General features: G+C 38.1%; 2 protein-coding genes across 3 annotated transcripts; one reads left to right on the plus strand and one right to left on the minus strand.

Moving 5' to 3' along the window:
• Positions 1-48: 48 nt before the first annotated feature.
• si:dkey-178e17.3 (somatomedin-B and thrombospondin type-1 domain-containing protein) lies at positions 49-13,741 on the plus strand. 2 transcript variants are annotated; one of them, XM_042000597.1, is made up of 5 exons: positions 49-861; positions 6,940-7,125; positions 7,584-7,674; positions 11,813-11,971; positions 12,307-13,741. In XM_042000597.1, exons 1-5 carry the CDS (start codon positions 612-614, stop codon positions 12,410-12,412), a joined length of 792 nt encoding a protein of 263 aa, XP_041856531.1. In that variant the 5' UTR covers positions 49-611; the 3' UTR covers positions 12,413-13,741. The 2 variants fall into 2 exon arrangements, with proteins under 2 accessions (XP_041856531.1, XP_041856532.1); XM_042000598.1 differs by having other exon boundaries at positions 50-861; positions 6,943-7,125.
• Positions 13,742-16,582: 2,841 nt separating this feature from the next.
• snap29 (synaptosome associated protein 29) lies at positions 16,583-20,089 on the minus strand. Its single transcript, XM_042000101.1, has 6 exons — positions 19,984-20,089; positions 19,118-19,357; positions 18,812-19,005; positions 18,192-18,277; positions 18,007-18,111; positions 16,583-17,749 (listed from the first exon to the last, which is right to left on the minus strand). Exons 2-6 carry the CDS (start codon positions 19,355-19,357, stop codon positions 17,589-17,591), a joined length of 786 nt encoding a protein of 261 aa, XP_041856035.1. The 5' UTR covers positions 19,984-20,089; the 3' UTR covers positions 16,583-17,588.
• Between the last annotated feature and the right edge of the window lie 51 nt (positions 20,090-20,140).

Here is a 20,140-nt window from a genome sequence, read left to right on the forward strand (position 1 = left end):
TCATTAACTTCATATAAAAGGGCTCCATCGCTGACCGTGGTGCTGAATTTGATTTCGTGATTTTGAGCTAAATCTGGCAGCAGATACCTTCCATGTGTTGTTTACGTATATATTCTAACTTAAAACGTATGACATGCAGATTTATTTGAACTTGTGTCGCTGTTCCTTGATAAGTTTGTGGTTGCAGTACGAAAGTAGCCCTAAAATGTCCGCTTTGGAGCTAATTTTGTTAGAGCTTTCTCAAGTCCCATTTTGAAATCAGTTGGCGGTTTAAGTTAGAACATGAACTGCTTTATATTTTATTTGATTTTTCTATACCAATATTAAGTAATCGAACAAAAGAGAAAATTCTGGTACTGTACGTCTTTCGCAACAACCATTTGTTTGAAGGGGCGGCGTCTGGCAGACAAATAGAGGAGAGCTGTTGCGCACAGAACTTCAATTTTACGCATCCGTCGACTGTGTAGGTGCCAACACAGAAGTTAAAAGACCATGTTGCACTTGTATTTTATATAGAAAACGCAACATTTGCCTCAATAATATAACTCAGATTCAAGCTTCAAGGTGAAGCCTCAGCGGAGTGTGACTGTGGAGCAGGTGCCCTTTCCGCCATGGGAGCGCGTGTATGGGGTTCAGCGCGCCTCGGTTTTGTAGTTTGTGGATATTTAGCATTTTTCTGTGGTGAATTTGTCCCACCGACTGAAGCGGGCTGCAGGGAGAGGGACAGCCCAAACTGCTGCACCGGCCGGAATAACGAATGTTTTGAGTACACCAGGAGAAAAACGGTGTGCTACTGTGATACATACTGTCAGAAAACCAGAGACTGCTGCGAAGACTATCAGCACGTGTGCCAGATATCTGGTGAGTTGCTCGTTCTGCTCTAGACAGTGAAGTTTTAAATCTGACCATTTCCGAATATGTTTACATTTTGGGGGCTTGAATACGAGAGAGAGAGAAAAAAAGATTTCCTCAAATTCCAGCTGCGTGCTGCCCAGTGAGCCTGTTATCAATTGTTGTCCACTTTAGGGCAGGGATGGCTGGCATTGAGGTGACAAAGACAGTGAGACATACTACACATAACTGTCTCCAGTGCACGGCTGTTTGTTTTCGAAGAGCAGCCAGAAGTGACCACTTTTACAGGAACTAAGAAATATCTCTTGTCTTTGTTGTATTTGTCTTAAAAGAAAGTTGTGTGTGTGTTTTTAGGACTGCAGTGTTGACTCTTGGCCTTTACAACAAAGCATGAAATTACACAGCCTGGCCATTCAGTAGTTGGACAGTGGTGTGTGTGATCACAGGAAAATTACAAACATAAATGCAAGTTGTCTTTTCAATATTGAACAAAGCTATACTTTGAGATCAACCATTCACAAAATTCAGTGAGAGTTTGAGTAACCTCTTACCCTCATCACCCTGGCTGCTACTATTTAAGGACAAATGAAGGAGTGGACACCATGGTAACAGACTGCCAAAGATGGTCAGGATTACAGCTGTGCCTGAGATGTGACAGATAGGAAACGCTGAGCTGTGACTGAGACAGTCCTAACAGTTGAAACAACTCACAAGGAGTGATAATCTGTCAGTAGACAAACTTAAAGCTGTTTTAAGTGCACAGTAACAAGCACCTGCAGGGTCAATCCTATGAGCTAAAGAGCCCTTTATTTAGGCACATTTATGGTAGCAAACCTTTGTCAGAGTGCTGTCTCTTTACTGTGATCTAAAAAAGTGGTTTAATTGTGACTTGAGTCATTGATTTCAACTTGTTTGCATAAGTAATGTGATGGAGGTAATGATAATATGGAACTAAACCTTGAAAACCAAAACTCTTCAAACATTAAGAGGCAACACTCAAAACTCAAGTCTTATTAGCTGGTATTCACAAATCTGTTAGTGAGGTATGTAGAAACAGAATTTACAAACCCACAACCAGCTGATGGATTCTAGGCATCACTTCATCCCATGTGTCTACCAAGCTGTGAGTTAACAGAGTGAGTGAGCACAGGCAAGCAGCTCAGGTTAGTGTTTAGTCTTCATCACTGTATTGTTGAACATCTGTTGGCTCCACAAAGGTCGCAGCTGCCATGTGCACTGTTTCTTTTTTACATTATGCAAAGATTTAACGCAGTGCACCTCATATGTTCCTCTGATTGCTCGATACAAACAACAGTCATTCTGTGTCATGGTGCAGGTGCTGCTGAAGGTGGATTATGTTCTCCATCTGGATGTGGGTAACAGTAACTCTAAATCAAAACATGTCTACTGAATTCCTCATGCGAAAGAAATTAGCTGTCAGCAGCTTTAACCTGTGTAGTTTGTGGTCTCCTTTCTTGATCAGTTGGCATAGTTTCCATAGATAAGTCTGGACACGATAGGAAAACCAAGTATACCATGAACCTTTCTGTTCATGGATCACTAACCCTAAGTGATGTTAGAAAACACCCTGACTTCCTGTGCAACTTGAGCATCTTCACAGTATAAACACAGGATGGATCTGTTCCATCAAAGCACCCTGATATTTTATCACCCACTCTAACCTTTATCTGGGTGAAATCCAATAGCAAGGCAGCACATCAAGGAGCTTTCCTGTGTACTGTCACAGGCTGTTATTAACTTTTGTCAGGTGTAGCTGTTCAAAGAGCTCAGACTAGGTAGTGTCATAGGAACAACCAAAATCCTGTTACACTGCACCATTCAGACACAATCACTTATTGGTGTAATGAATCAGGGACAACAACAAGACCAAAGCACAATTTTATTGCCGTTAAGAGATGTAGCTGCGTATGATTTCAGTGGTACTGAATGTCCCAAAATGTCTTAACTCGCCAGCTTACCTTTCCTTCAGTGATCATGATTTACTGCACCTACTAAGGGTTCTTTGAGAGCACTCACATCTTTTACTTACTTGTTTGTTATTCAGTCAAAGAGTACCAGTAATATGAGCCAGAGGATTTAATTTTATACATACAAAAAGTATCAGTATCATGAACAACTGCAGCTTAGTGGGAGATGCAGCTAATTTGCACTCTGGAAGAAAACCAAAATTTTCCATTTAGCTCAGAAAAAAATGGTTCCAATGGTCAGGAACATCCCAAGAACCGCTAATATGTAGCACAAGGATAAGGAAAAGTTAAGCTGAAGAATTAATTAATTTGTCCACATTTTGCTATTACAGCTAATTAGTTTAAGCTTAGAAACAAACAGGTGATATAGAAGGACAGTTTCACCAAACACATCAAAACTGGAAGTTGAATAAATGAAGCAGACTCACATTAAGAATTTGGACTTGTCTTTCTAAGTTCAACTGTGTCAAAGAGAACAAAGAAGTCTTAAAAAGTTGGGTCTGTGCAAAATATTCAACAAACTTTGGACTACAGATTCTGCCAGGATGAGTAATCAAATATCCAACCATAATCCTGCCAGATTTATACAAAGATTAAAGGAAAACTTGCACGCTTAATTTTTTTTTTTCTACATTTTTTCTAATATTTTTTTCTATTTATATTTCTTCAGAAAAACAGCAGATCTATGTCTACAATAGATGTAAACGCCCCCCCCCCCAACACCCCCCCCCCCCCCCCCACACACACACACACACATACACACACACACACACATACACACACACCTTTATATATTATAACAACAAGCAGAACAAAGCAACTATGACTCCTCGTTGATTTTTTTTCTCTTTTTTTGTTAAGGGGCATCTATCCCTTAGAAAATGGGTATATTTATAGACTTTAGATTTCATATGTGTCAGACCTTACAACTTAACAGCGTGTCTCCCATCAAGATGATTGTTATTCCTTTTTGCAGACTCAAGAGATCACACTGGTCCACAGGAGGCTCGAGGAAGCAGGTCCTCTCCTCTGCTGTGGTGTCTGGTACTTCTCACTCTTAACAGGAAGACAAATTCTTCCCTCTTCCTCAGATAAATGAGAATTTGGCTCATCATTCAACTCCCTAGCAGGCTTCCTTTCCTCTAGGGTGCTGCATGTTGTAATGCAATGATATTTACTTCTTTCCACCTATTTCACTCCCTTTTCTTCTTCCTTGCTTCCCACATGCTCTCGTTTTAACTTGAAATGGACCAGCTGTTTAAATTTTTACTGATCATTTCATCCCAGTCTCCATGAACTGCACTCATTGCTGGTTGCAAATTTAGTCTGACATCTGGCCTTGCCATGACCAGACGAAGATTTTTTAAGTTTTTTTAAGTTTTAACTGATATGCATCAGTAAAGTCTAGAAAAGAAAACTGGTCTGTGGGTGGGCCAAAGTAACATCTTTATTAGGTCCACCAAAATTGTCCGCATGGAAGCATTTGCATTTCCCTGCTAGTATTTATTCTTTCACCCCAAAACTAACCACAAATTTTCTTTTAATTTTCTGTTTTGTTTTATTTTCTTGTTCATTTTATTTGTTTTTCTGTAAGGAAAATTATTTTTTTGGAGCAGTTATGGTGTTGTGAAGCCAAACAATACAAACTCCTTAGCAAGATTCTGCCGTTAAAGAAAAAAAAAATCTGTCTCAGATGTGTTTGTAATTAATGTCATACATGAGTTGGTTTGTTTAGCTACCGTCTTCTGTACAGGAAACATTTACATGCCACCCTGTTATTAAGGGACTGTGTCTTTCAACCCTATTAATGGGCATATGGTTCAAGTTGTTGAACATTACAAGGCTTGTCTGATGGGATCGAGGCTTGATTCTACAGTGGAAGGAGGGTGGCTGTGGTGGTTTTGAGGTTTAGTGGCCCTCCAGACCAGCTGGACATCTGTGACCCATCAATGAAGAAGTGGGGGTAGTTGCACGGGGACAAAAAAGGAGACAGATGGAGGAAAAAAGGGAAAGAGCTGGACAAATTGGGCTTTTAACTCTTTTGTTATGACCTAATGTGGAAGGACAACTCAAGAAAAGTGGAAGGGAAAACAAAAGAATGTCACTTTGCAGAGCTGGATAATGATTTTATCACAGTGTAGCTAGAATGACTACAGCTTGGCTGAAAACATTTATATTTTACAGTACGTGAAGATGTTAGAAACTAATTCCTCAGTTTGATTAAACTACCTCTCTCTTTTTTTTTAAATAAAATTCCTAATAGAAGGAAAACTTAAAATTTTAAGTTCCAAAAACCAACGCCAGAAGCTAAATGAGCTGATAATGAGTGCAATTTGTTTCCTGTATTGGGGCCAGAGGTCAGAGGTGGTGGCAGGCTTTCCAACAATCTCATCACAATGTAAACTGGACACAATGGCGACTGTGTGGGTCAGGCTGTCAGAGAGGTTATCATGTGGGTGGTAGGATTGTTGCACCAGAAACAGAATGAGGGACCACCACAGTTTAGCCATTTCCTTCTGACCTGTGGTGGCTCAGGGCCAACAGGCTGGGATTTCCAGACTGGGCCGTAGTCCTATTCCTGTGTATGTGGATCAAAGAGATAATAGCCCTGTTTCCCCGTGGGTGAAGGAATGAGTCGACCCTATCAGTTATACACCTCTGCAGTAAAGGCCTCAAGTTCTCTGCTTGCTTATATTTGAGCTGTTTTACGAAAAGAAAACAGCAACATCAAAACTGCCCCTGAACGTCAGAGGATGTAGAGGAGGGAAGGAAAGGCAGGCCGCCAGGAGCAAGGATAAGAGAGGTGGAGGAGGTCAGAGTAGGAAGTTGCTGGGTGTCTGATCCCATCATGCCCTTTTCAGTGGAATCATATCATTTACGATGTTTGCTCAAGGGAATAAGCATGTGTATGAATTTTAGGGTGATGGCTGAGGATGGAGCAGGGAGGTTTTATCAGTTAAATTTATCAGGCAGTATAAATATATATATACATACATATATGTGTGTGTGTGTGTGTGTGTGTGTGTGTGTGGTGATCTGGGAAAGGCGAGTATCAGGTGGGCAGCACTAATTTTCAGGAATGCAGGGAATCCACAGTGGCTTTGTGGATGGGTTGTGCCACTAAGGCAGCCACCCCCACCCATCTGAAACCCCAATAGGACCATGGGAATAAACTGAACAGTCGGCACCTTAAAAGCTCTCTTTCTCCTGGTAACACACACATGTACACACACAATCACACACACCCACCCACACACACACACACACAATTACTCCCTCACAGCATTGTACTGATGGATGAGTGAGTATTATGAAGATAAAGTGAGGTAGGTTAGTTGGAGAGAGAGTATTAGACTCAGTTATGATATATTTATCCACTCCTTCCCAATAATTTTACTATCATTTTCAGGCTGAGTGCACCTGCTCTCATTGTATTAAACAATAATTGTTTACACGATTTGCAGTCTAAATGTACATGTTTGCATTTATCAATATTTGCAGTAACTTTTAGGTACCTTGCTTTCTCTTGTTTATGAAGTGTGCACTTCCTACCCAAAACAAGACTGTTAAATGTCTGCTGCTATTAAATGCCTGTGCTGGACAGGGCTTGATTACTGCTGGAGTCTCTTGGCTTTGATCAGAGCAGCAATCTAAGTAATGCAACTTCCTTTTAGTTTGATGTAATTGGCTAAATCTGCCTACTGGACAGGAAGTTTAGTTGTTGCTGCTGCAGTTTATGTGGTGTGCTGAGTTCACGGGCGTGCATGTGTGTTAAAGGGGGGAAACGAGAGAGAACAGGATGCAAAATTAACCCCGGTGTAAATGGACCCCACACATATGACAAGGGTTACAGACTTCCGGAGTCTGGGAATTAAATAGTTTGTAATGACCCAGTCACAGTGTCACCTGCCTACCTAGTCTAAGTTAGGATGTGTGCTGTTGCTCGTGCAAAGATTAGGGGAACATTTTCTATTTTCACTGGGTTAACAAAAAAGAAAGTAAAAATGGCTCTCTTTGGATTTTTGTCAGTGATAACTTAGTCTTTTCCTGCTTTGTGAAAATCCTGGCTGATCTCCCACTCTTCTTGCTTCGCCCCCAGCAGCCATTGATTGTGGTGTGGGATCATGGGGTCCCTGGTCATCATGCACATCTCTTTGTGGAGTTGGCAGCACAGAGAGGAGTCGCCAAGTTTCTGTTCCCCCCAGAAATGGAGGCACACCCTGTCCAGACCTCAAACAGCGACGAGGATGCTTTGGAAATGATGCCATTTGCAACACTGTGAAAGGTAAGAGTCTGTTTTTTTTCCGCATGCCTTTACATGCATGCATTTATTCACGTATGTGCCCCTGGGGTGGACTCTGTCACATATTTATTTGTTTTTTAAGTTTTCTCTGGGGAACAACTTGTTAACAGATTTACTTAATGCAACACATTTCTACACATCTGTTGTGGAACTTCATCTCCAGCTGGACTATTTCAATGCCTCGGATATGCTCCAAACTGTTAACACATTTCCCCAGAATACCAGAACACAGGCAATTTTCCAAGTAGATCATGTCCAAGGAAAACTGATTACCATTAGTCTACATCACTCTGAGCTGTCTAATTAATTAAATCAGTTTTAGTTAAACAATGAATTGCGAGAGATTAAATAATATGATTCGTATGATGATTCCAAGTGGAAGAAAGAGAATATCTGACATTTGCTCTCTTTTTATGTCCAACCTCACAACTGATGTCCAGAGGTGGCAAAGATCCTGCCTGACTCTTTCAAGAGAAACTTCAAGGACCCTTGGAGGCGACCACATATGCTGGTGAAGGAGGAAAAGGCCAGGCAAGGCTTTCATATCTGACCACAAACTACTAGCCTTTCGTTCATCACTAGGATTTCTGGATTTCGGTGCAGTCAGTCCAGAGAGGGCTAAGTCGAACTGTGCAGCATGTTTAATGGTCACATTTGTTTTTCAGGAGATGTTGTGCAGCAAAATTAAAAGTTGAAACTTAGAAATTTTGTTGATGGCAGGAACACATTTTAAAATTGTGCCATGCTATAAAATTAGGATAATTAGCAACAGACCACTTACATTAGCTTTTAGACTTTCTGTGAAACTACGTGGAAGAATAAACAGCAACTTGTTTCAAATGTTTCACCATTTGAAAAAGAACCTTGCTCGTTCCACTGTCCAGAAACAAGACTAACTACTTTCTGTCATTTTCAGGCCCTCAGTCAGAGATGCATTCAAGCCAAACATAATTTTATAGAGTCCCTGTGTGACTTCAGTGCTTCTGACAATCTTCTTTAGTAATCATAATTTGTTGTTTCTTCCGGAAATGCAAGTTAGAGCCAAATGCAAAGAAAAAAAGGTAATATGTGTCCATTTTTACCCTTAAATATGAATCATAATATTGTAATGGCACAGGAGAAATATGCTTCAAATGAGTGTGTCTGCATCAGAGTAGATGTCATTCTCAAGTTTATTGTTGAAGAAGCCATAAAGTCCTCATAAAGATGAAGGGGAGTTGGATCCCACAGTTTACTGCATCGATTTCAACCATGGGCCTTTGTGTGAGAAGAGGTTAAGACAATATATGTTCTGTCAGTAACATGACAACACCTTACTGGCTGGATTTAGTAGAATTAGAAAATTAGTGTTGTTTTAACAAAAATACACTTTTTACAACATGATTGTCACCTCCAAGAATGCCCTTCTACTGGCTGCCATGGTTACATGTAAATACAACATGTTATAATAAAACTTGGTTTGAGGTTTTTAAATCACTTCAACGGGATTAAAAATCAAAACTACTTGGTTATGGTTAGAAAATGATCATGAAGTGAAACACATTCTTTTTACCCTTGTCATGCAGTTTCTCTCATGACCACTAGATACTGCATATCCCTTTAACTTTTACCTTCTCTATAGAGCTAGTTATAAGCATTTTTTATTTGGAGTGTGTGTGACGGAGTTGACTGTCTTGCAAAAACTCAGCTGCTGCCACTCTGTGTATATTAATTGAATCTCAATGATTGAAACAAAGTGGAAAATGGTCCTGTGGTCTCCACAAACTGCATCTTTCAGGCTCAGAAAGTTGGCAAGTGTATCTGCTTTCAGGAAGAGGTGCCTGTGTAAGGATATTGGAAGAGAGTTTACATAGACCGTGGACCCCTTTTGGTACATTTGGTTTTGTTTTATTTGAAATTTTAGGTTTTACCTGCACTTGCTTTTTTCTTTGGTTTAAGCTCCAACAACATGTGGCTGGGCTTAGAAAAATATAAAGGCTTGGAAGTAGACTTTGCTCTTTGTAAATTCTCTGCATGTTAGAAAGAATGACATGGATAGATTGTATCTGGGAAGTTTTCTGGTCACCATCAATGTTTTGGAGCAACATATGCTGTGACCCTGACGTTTTTAAAATCTATTTCAATTACATCCATCATAAATTGTTTAATAATTGCATTCTGTTTGTATTTACAATTTATGCAGCATGTCTGTGCTGAAACAGGGGTTTGTAGTTTGCAGACAATTTCAATTAAAAAATGCATAACATGTTTTTTCTTTATGTTCAAAATATTCAGTGTTTTAGAGGCAATACTTTTAAAAGTGCCTCAAACTTTTCACTTCCAAACTTTCTGGCCAGCAAGTATTCTACATAAGAAAACTTTCAGATTCAGCTTGTTTTGGCTTTCATCCTCAGCATTCAAGGCTGCTGATTATTATTTCAGGTTCATTTAAATTTGTATTTTGTTTAAAGGTTGCTCCAAGATCAACCTTGCATGAAGATTAGATAATACAGACCAAGGCCAAGGTTGCTGTAGCACATACAATTTTAAAAATGCTTTTGCTATGTAACATGAACTCTGACACTGAATATTTGCATCATGAGCTGACCTTAACCCATAAGAAACGTTAATCCAAGTAAATGGAAACCCTTTTTGCACACATGTCATCTCTAATCTGAGCTGACTGCAGATGTTCTCAGAGCTGGATAAATCCAAGGCAAGGGAATGAAGCCCTGGCTGGTTTTCTGATTGCCCACAGCCTTTTAAACTGATTAAAATGGACATCAGATACTTCTGTTTAGACTGAAGTACAAAACACTGGGGAACTGTAAGCACATTACTCATAAATGGGCTCAAGTTCAGGTAATTTTACATAGACATCTGGTGTGTTGATGGTATCATGGTTGACCAAGGAAACAAGTGACAGAGACATGAATTATCTTTGGTTTTCTTTTAATTATGTTCTGTTTATTGAAAATTAGGCAAGACAAGGCAGATTTATTTGTATAGCACATTTCATGTACAGGACAACTCAAAGTGGGACAACATAAAGCATAAAAATCATTACAGCAGGGTGCAAAAGAACAAAACAAAACAAAAAAGAACAATAGAGATGAAAATAGAAGAACTAAAACCATCTTAAAGCAATAACAGAAATGCTAGAACAAGCTAAAATAGACAGTGAAAAAGACAACAGAATACATACAGTGAGGAGGTAAGGAATTTTGTTTGTTTCCATGATCTGAGCTAGCAAAGAGCATATAGAAGCTGAACAATAAGGCACCCATGAAGGAGCCTTGGGGAACACCTTCGGTCACCTTTGTTTGAGAAGAAGTATAATTACCAATGCTGGTCCCGTTTGTCAAGTAGGACCAATTCAGAACTGGACTGGAGATTCCCACCCAGTTCCCATCCAAACTTCTGTCACTATCTCTTTCTAAGACTTAGACAAGAGCAGTTTCAATGCTGTCACATGGCTGAAATCCTGACTGAAAGACAGCAACATAATTGTAAAGCTGTTGATAAACAGCTTTTTCTACCATTTTACTTAAAAATGTGAGGTATTGAGATGGACCTATAGTTATTCATTATTGACCAAATTGCCAATATGCCAATATGTCCAAAATGCCAATTTTCAGCAGTGATGTCATCAGTAGTTTTCAGGGTTTATGGGATATGGCCTGACAAAAGAGGAGTCAACTATTTGTAGAGGCACAGAAGCTTACATTTCTTATTTTACTTGCTGAGGCTTAACTGAACCTTTGTTGATCTATAACAAATTGGAACAAAGGAACAAATGGGGCAGCATTTTTAGTGGAATGAACAGGGATTTGCTGCATGTGCGATTAGATTTTGCATCAAGTTACACCTAATTATGGGAATTATGTAAGTAAGTAAATTCCACTTTAACAGCTCCATGTGTGCATGTACAAAACCATATGTGTCAGAGCCTCAGTAGATTTAATTTTTAATTAATCCAAACACAAATATAAATTCCAAAGACATTTCTTTTATTTAGTTAGGTTTGGTAGTCACATTTTTTGTAAGCAAATCAGACTTAAATCTCACTTACAAATATAGAGATAAAAAACCAAAGCCTTGTGTTTTCATTGAAAAATCACCCCACTGGGATTGGTGTTTGTTCACAGCTGACTGAGTCGCAGACAAAATAAATAGTGGAGTGAAGTTCAAAGTGCCCACCAGAGAACACAGTGATCAGAAAGACAAGACTTTAATTGTTTCCAGTCTGCAAGCTGAGCTGTGTTGACAGTGGATAGTGCAGGTGACCATGACACTGCTGGATAATCTTCAAAAAGAACACACTTCTTATTGACATATTTACATTTTGTCTGATTACATTTAGATGGATTTTCAATTGGCTTCAAGCCAAGTTTGATTGTTTCAGGCTTGTGTGTGTGTGTGTGTGTGTGTGTCTCTTCCACTCCACATTTTCCATTTCTGTTCAAGAAAATATACTGGCATCAGATCAAAGAGTGAAACACTGTATGTTGAGCTCTGGGTTGCAGATTTGTGCAAGAAGTAACCTACTCTGCTTAGTTCTCACTTTTCTGAGCCTAAAAATGTGACATTTTTTGCATTTTGACTCCAGACTTTTAATCATCAAATGTAAGATTGAATCAATAAATTTTGATCTTTTCTCATCCCACCCTTTAATTCTGTTATTTTACAGTTACTGTGTTTACCTTCGAGTGAAGCAGGCCAGTGCAGCATGTAAGCTCAAGCTGTGGACGGCTCAGCTGGTGAGGGAGAGACTGGTCTGTGCAGAATGTCAGAGTGACGCCATGACAAAGTCAGATCGTTGTGGAGGAGATGGCATGGAGAACACCAGGTAAAAAAAAAAATAAATAAAAAACAAACTTGAAAAAACTACAAAGTATATTTATCTATTACAGTCCTGGAAATTTTGGGGTGTAGTAAAGCGGGTTTGTAATTTTCAATAGAATGAAATTTAGCTTAACTATTGGAGGCAAATGGGACCAAAACTACTGCAAAAAAACAAACAAACAAACAAACAAACAAAAAAAAACAAAAAAAAACAAAAAAAAAAGAAACAAACAAACCAAATATACCAAAAAAAATGTATAAATACCTAAAACAGCTACATAAATTTCCATAGACTGTGTCACTGTTTATGCAAATTAAACATTTGGGATTTTTCTCCAGAACATTCTGGGCTGCAGCTTCAGCTCCAGGATGTCATGGTTCCTGGGTACGAGAGTTATCTTCTGAGCATTGCCGGTGTCCTCCCTACTCTGTCCTTTTTGTTTGAGTCGACACACAACACTCAGATGTCTGAATGCAGGGACAGGATTCCCTTCAGAGCTTCCTGTGGACTGCAGAGAGCCCAGCCGGCCAACCAGACCCTCCGATCCAGAGTCCTGGATGGATAACTCAAGGAGATCAGCTATATCCTGCCACTTATTCCTTTTCACCTCATACTCTGTACTGTATACCCAATTGTAAAGCACACAGAAATCCTTGCATTTAAAATATTTGCCTTATGTTTCTCCTCAAAAGCACAGGAATCTGTCTTTTTACCTCTGAATCTTTGCTATCTACCTCCATCAATTTGTGTCTGCTAAAAGATAATGTAAAATATATAAATAATTAGCTTCACACATTTTCTACTTATATTTGTTTATTTGTAATGTACATGTGTCTATATCGTTACACTAATTTGTATCCAACAAGCAGTTGCTGCCCTCAGTTTCAGCCCTGATCCAAAGAGCTCTGAATCATCAGTGGGTTGGAGATGCTTTAAACTGGTTCAGCCAAGTTGCATTCTTTGCTAGAAGCCTTGAGTCAATATACCTATGTACTATAGTTTTTTCAATCAATATTTCTTTTTAATAAAGACCCTTGCAGCAAGTGCAGATGAATATCAGGTATTGATTCTCAGGTGCTTAGATTTGTATTTTTGTTGCTCATCAAATTTCCTCTTTATTGTTTGCCCCTTCTGGTGGAAGGTTGTGTATTTAATAGTCTAAAGTGACTCAGCTAAAATCAATTTCCTCAATTTAGACCTAGTATTGTTTGAGAGGAAAAGAAGCCATATGAGAGAATGTCATGGTGGTTCTCTCTGTCCTCTGTCTAAGACAGAAAAAAGAGCTTCAAGACTGTTTTCTCTCACAGCCTGCCCTGCTCGCCCGAGAGTTTTATCAGCAAAACATCCTCCAATATAAATATCACACTCAGCCAAGTTACTCCCATATTTGTAATTAGCTGAATCTCCTCCCAATGCTCCCTACAGCCTGTTCTTTTTCCTCTCTGTTCTTGTTTTCTCATCTGATATGATGTTTTCAAAGAAACAACAGTTTAGCTTCCTTGATTTTAAAACAGGGGGCAGTTAACTGGCTCAATATTTCTTCTTATATGTCTATCACAACTGGTTTAAGAGGACAGGTGTCATACTGGAATAGGGATTTTCTGTCTGGAAAGCTATTACTTTTTCTTTCTCTCACATGTCTGTGTTTGACTTTTTATTTATTACAAATCAAGTGATAACTTTATTAGTGCAGCACAGCATATTCTGTACACTGTCCATTAGTGAAAATAAGTAATAAAATAATAATATACAATAATAAACAACTTTATTGCTTTCTCTCTAGTTTTTCTTGTATTTTTCTAACATATTTTCCTTGCTTCATTTCTGTTTTCTTTCCATAGACCAACATTAGCATTTATGACTTCTTCCCTATGCACTAAGAACTGTAAGTGCAGCAGTGATAAGTATATCTCTGTCTATGACTAGTTTTTACATGCAGAATTTCACAGTTAAAAGAAAAACATAGTTTAAAATATGAAACATAATGTAAACATGTAAACTGTAAAAACATTTTGTTGCATTCTTGACATTTTTTCCTGGTGTTTAAACAGGATGACGACAACTAATGTGTGTAATCATGTTTGTCGGCTATATTGTCCTGCAATTTGGGGGTTTGTTTTTGTGATGTAAGTGCAAAAAGATCGTGTGTGGACAGATTAAACATGAGGAATGAGACACTCAACAGTTTGCATCATGTGTCAGAACATCTGCTACTGGTATTTGTTTTGGTAATCTGTACAGAGAACACTGAATACCACGTAGTAAAACCATGGTGCCTCTACTTCATGTGATGTATGGACTAGTTAATTGAACATGGAGGAGGATGGTTGAGTCTGGTTGTGAAAGGTAATAATTCTCTTTGTGTGCAAAAGTAACACTCATTGTCATAACTTACATTTTCTTACACACATTCTGTTGTTAGAAAGAAAAATCTGAGAAAGGATGTCCCTTGAGACAGCAAGAATAAGACTTAACAGTTTGAATGCCTCATCCTTAATCTTTTAAGGGGGTTTTAAAAGGTGACAAGGCCACAATCTCAAACATCTACACTGGAAAAATGAGCTCTTCAACAGAAATCCTTACTTTGCTACTTTCATGTTTTTCATCTTAGAGGCTCTTAAACTTCACCTCCTCCATCAATCTCTCCTGCTACCCTACCTCCTGTCTCTGCTCTCCTCCCTCCATCCTCTCCCCACCAAACTTCCCTTCGTCAGCACAACCCTTTATTTTCTCTCACTACAACAGTGGCAATAGAGTGCTGTCAGCCTGACAGTCCATCCTCTCTGTTGCGCTGCCCCTGCTGCTAAACACGCTTTCCATAGGGCAGGAAGGCCCATCTCTGGCCCAGTGCCTGATGGGCTCCGACAGCAGTGTGTTCTGGGATTACAGACACTGAAAAGGGGGGCATTCCAGCATTGACGGCTTTTGTCACAGCATGGCCACTGTTTGCTTTTGACAAGACAGCTGTTCAAAGCCCTCTTGGCCCCCATGAAGAGAAAGAACTGAGGTGACTTCCATTTATTGATGATATCAGTGGATATGCGGTGCCACATCGACCTCAAGGTCCATTCTTCAGCAATATTTATTTAAGGATCCAATCTGACTGTGTCATATCATCATATTCTCCTTCAACCTGACACTGCTGTGTTAACACTGAAATAACTAAAATGTGATTGTGATGTCATTTACAAGTGGACAGATTACTGCACTGGCCTAATGGGCACAAGCCAGGGAAGCTAAGGAATCCTGGGATCCCCTGTTCCAATCTCTTATAGTACTGTATATACAAGTTTATATGTTGACTAAATTATATATATATATATATATATATATATATATATATATATATATATATATATATATATATATATATACATAATGCATTGACTGAAGAAGATATGTTATTAGACTCAAATCAGCAACAAAAGAAAAAAAAGAGAGAAAATAATATGACAAGAAATTACTACAAAGCCATTCGAAATAAAAATACACAAAATGACTAAATAAAAACTAAATGTACTTGACAAAAAGCAGTGGGGAAAAAAAGAGCATAAACTTTTACAAAAACATAAAAGACATGCTTAGGATAAAAACAAGCATAATTGAGAAACAAAACATAACAACAGTTGTATAAAAGCCTAAATATAAAAACACATAAAATAGTTTTTTGGCTGCTTTGTTCCTCAGTCAGTTTGTGTGTTTTGATCATCTGTGGAGCAAATGATGAACTTTTTGACATGACCAGGGGTACAATCCATACACTTACCTATGAAAATTTTTCATTTTCAAGTTCTGCAAAGCACATCAGTTTCTTTATTTCCTGTTCTGTGCTTACGATGCAGCAGATGCATATCAGGTAGGGCTTCCTTTACTTCTGTTTGTATGTCACATGTTCAACCGATCATGAAAATATCACAAAAATCACAAAAATGCCCCGTAGTCTAGACATGCTCAGACTTCTCTCTCCTGGGGCCCTTAGCTGCTGGTACCCCCATTTTCTTCTCTGTGTTGTCCCCAAGTTGTGTAGAACTTATATGTGTTTGAGGAAGACGGTACTGTAATTAGCAAGTCATTCTAATGACTGCTTGTTGCGCCTGCAGGACCAGCTGGTCCAACACAGAGGAATGATAATGAATGGACACCTCAATGTCAGCACGAGAGCTGCACGCAGTAGCACAGATGTCCCATAATGAAGCCAGTAAACACATATCATCACCCAGCAATAATTAAAATCAAATAAAATAAAAAAACACCATACTGGTGTGTGGTTTTATGAAACAATTTACAAAACAGAATATTTAAAGATTTTTTTTGTATTTTCAATGCAATACACCGTCTGCTTAAACTAAAACTATTTACTTAAGGTTTTTATCTCAGGTAAACTATGAACAGACAGAACTCAGTTTAAATATATGCTGCTAAATGCAGCAATTTTGTTTCCATCTTAAAATACCCAGTTGCTCTTTTGCTACAGAAAAATAAATCTTGGATGAATTTGCTATGTACAGAATAATAATCATTGCAGTTGCTAGTGCAAACCTTGAAATATAGCATCACCTTGTGGCTCCTTTGACTTCCTGCTCCATTTACCACAAACGGAGTAACACCCAGGAGTCCCCTAATAAATGATTTATTATTGGATCAGTGGAGTTGATTACAATACATATATTACATGGCCAAAAAAAAAAAAACATTAACCATGAAAATTCACTTATTTTTTTAACTTCATAGATAACCATGTAATTTCTTTCTCAAAAAACTGTGACTGTAACCTACTGAAGATATTGGACATTTTGTTTGTAATAGTGGGAATATTCCTTCAATTCTGGATTTTTTATACACACACCACCACTAAGCATGTTGACATTAATTAATTCCAAGTCTTGTTCTGCAGTACTGAATAAAACATCATAAAAAAACATCAAGTTTGAAATGCCGGAAAAGCAGAAGAACATATTGACAGAAAAAAAAAAGCACTTTTCAAACAAAATGGAAAAACTCATGTTGAGAAGCACCAGTGGAGACAGAATCATGGCATACATCCAGAAGCTTTTCTACTGTACATACATAACACATTTAAGGCAAACGTGACTTGAGCTAGGTTTGCTGCTTGCTTTTTTTTTATACATTTGTAGTGAAAGGTGTTCAGGCATCACAGTAGGATCTGACATGTGGCTCATTCAAATACCAAATCAAAAGCACAAAAATATTCTGGTTTTGCCCACTTTCTCCTCTTAATTATTAAACAATTCATCCACTTGCTCAGGTGGCAAGAAGCTATAGTTGCCAAAATCAAAGCCATAGCATTCTGTGATGATTAATTAAAAACTAATTGCCAAAAAATAAGAAAAAAAAGAAATATAACAAAAAACAAAGCTCTACATTCATCCAGAAATGTAGTGAAATTCTACATATCAGAAAAAAAAAATGCCTACATCGCCAAAGACTCTCCATTTCATTCAACTAGTTAAAGAAAGAAAAAAACTTATATCTTGGTGGATGAATGTAAACAAAACAAAAGAAGACATACTTAACTCAACAAAGGCCAGGATAAAGAGTCAAGTGTAAGTTTGACCTGTAGCAGTGGTTGTCTAACGTCAGACAAATCCAAGTGTGAGTCTTATTTGAGATTTTTTATCTGCTGGTTTGTCTTGTGGATCTTCAGGTCCATCTTGTCCACTTTATTCAGCAGAGAATCAATAGAGTCATCTTGGTCTTCAATTTCAGACTGGAGACCAAGTCCAAGGTTCTTCAGTCTTCTTAAGCCATCAGACATCTCATCTAAGTCAACAAAAGATATTTAGCATTAGCTTTGAACTTGAATGACAAGCAATACTTACATAAATTTCTTTTTCAGAAACATCCTATGATACAACATTTGGTACACTACTATTTTAGATTATAAAGTGTACATTGTATGGTTACGCAACTAAAAACGGACTTTTTTGGAACACAGAAAAATAGTTGTTTTTGGAAAATAGAATAACAAAACCTGCAATTACAAATGTTACACTATTATACCATTTTCTTTTTCTCACCCAGGTTGTTGTCAAGGGTCTGATGGGCCTCCCTCAGGTGTCTGTTTTGAGAATATCCATTCTGTCTAGGTGAGCTGTCATCCATTGAAGCGGTAGCACCAAAACCTGAAACACATGAATCAAATTGGTGGCAGCCAGTTTGTGGCATGTCAACATCATGCAGTGGTTCTTGTGCCAGTTCATACCAGCTGTGTCCAGTTTTCTTAGGTTGGGGTGGCTAGCTTGGTACTTATCTTCATAGTCTCTGCTGTTGGACATGGCACTCTGTAATCTGAGACAGTCAGAGGAGGAGTTCTGTTTACTCATTAAGGGAAAGGCAGTCAAAAAAATAGAACAGAAGTTTTCAGAAAACCAAAGCGAGTTATTTTTTTATCCTCTTTTAAATCACATTTCTAAAAATAGTAGCAAGCACTTCTAAATGATGATTTAGCATCACTGTTATAATTGTTAGACTTCATCTCCTACTGAGCATCAGAATGTGCCTGGACTAATAAAAGCATGGCCATGTTGTTGGGCTCTATTGTTAGTGGGGATTTGTTTTAAACTAGTTTTGGTTTAATTTAGTTAATTTATTTAAAAACACTTCATCAATTTGGATAAATGTTCTTTTTCTCAAGTGTGCATTTTCATCATTAAAAGGCCAGTGTCTAATACAATACCTAAAGCTGAACAACACTGCAAAAATACAATTATTCCACAGAAATAAGAACATTCATGGATATTATATTGAATTTCTACAAAGTGCTGTATAATATATATATATATATATATTTTAATATGATAGGTGAGGAGACTTGTAACTCACCTTTCATTGGCCTGATAGGCTTTCGGCTGCTCAGGTGGTTGCTTTGTTTCTGGTTTGCCCTTGAAGTAATTGACAAGTCCACCCCACACACTCTTGATACTGTTAATATGCTTCTGACTGGTCTTCAGGTCTTGATCCATGTTGTCTAACATTTTGTCTGTCCTCCTCAGAGCTTCACCCTGTCGCATAAGCTCCTGCAGAATCAAATACACACAAAAAAAAGTCGAGTGGAGAAGTGCACTTAGGGAGACCTCTGGCTGACTCTTTCCCTTTTAGGGATAATATCATCTGTTAAGCTTTACATACCTCTGCAGTTTCTACACCCATCTTTTCTGATTGATAGATGTAGCCGAGGGACCGGTGACTGCTGTCGATAGCAGACTGTGCTGTGCGCATCACTTCTTGTTGAAGATACCTCTGCCTCCTCTCTGCATCAGTCATTCCAATGTCATTTGGGTCATCATCAAATTCCCTGTTTTTTGGCTTAACATCTTCCTGATCATCATCGTCATCTGCAAATGGGTTTTTGGATGTGGGGTAGGCCATCTGTGAAGCAAATACGGAGTTTTGACAAAATCATTTTATTTAAAGCATTCAGTGTCACGTGATCTTAAGTCAATATTTTTTTTCCTTTTAGTTCTACAAAAACCTAAAACTTTATATAATATATATACTTTATATATAACTTTAAATAAAAAAAACAAAAAACTAATACAACATATTTCTAATACAAATATTTCACACAAACAGAAATAAAAACAGAAAGATATTTAACACTCATTTTATATATTCTGTAGTGTATCAGCTTTTGAAGATAGCTAAATGACTATTAGCTACAACAAATATCTACTTTCAAACAAAAATACAACTTTTGAGTGAAGGATAAAGTCAAACTGTTCATCGCTTATAAACTGCCATATCTCGTTCTGTATCATAAACAAGAAATATTAATCATTAATGGTCTTTATCAATGTCTTATGGGTGGTGGCTAGCTGGTTAATGACTAGCTTTTCTAGAAAGACTGGCTAGCCAACCGACTACACGACCACATGCTACAAGACATTACTTAGTTAATAAAAGACTAAAGAAAAAGAAAGATGCTTTTCTACACAATATACAATAAATCTAAAAGGAGGCAATAAAAGTGGCTAGGCTAAAGTTAACATACAAACCTTTGACCGCGGCTGAAGCAAACGTTGTTGTCACTGATCAGCTGACTGATACTCAGCACTTCCTGTAACGTCTGGTGACGTTGCTGCGTCCTCCCAATACATACTCCTGCGCAACGAAAACGCACACAGAATAATGTTTTTTTTTTTTTTAAGTATT

Source organism: Melanotaenia boesemani, chromosome 11 (assembly GCF_017639745.1).
Source record: "Melanotaenia boesemani isolate fMelBoe1 chromosome 11, fMelBoe1.pri, whole genome shotgun sequence".
NCBI lineage: Eukaryota > Metazoa > Chordata > Actinopteri > Atheriniformes > Melanotaeniidae > Melanotaenia > Melanotaenia boesemani.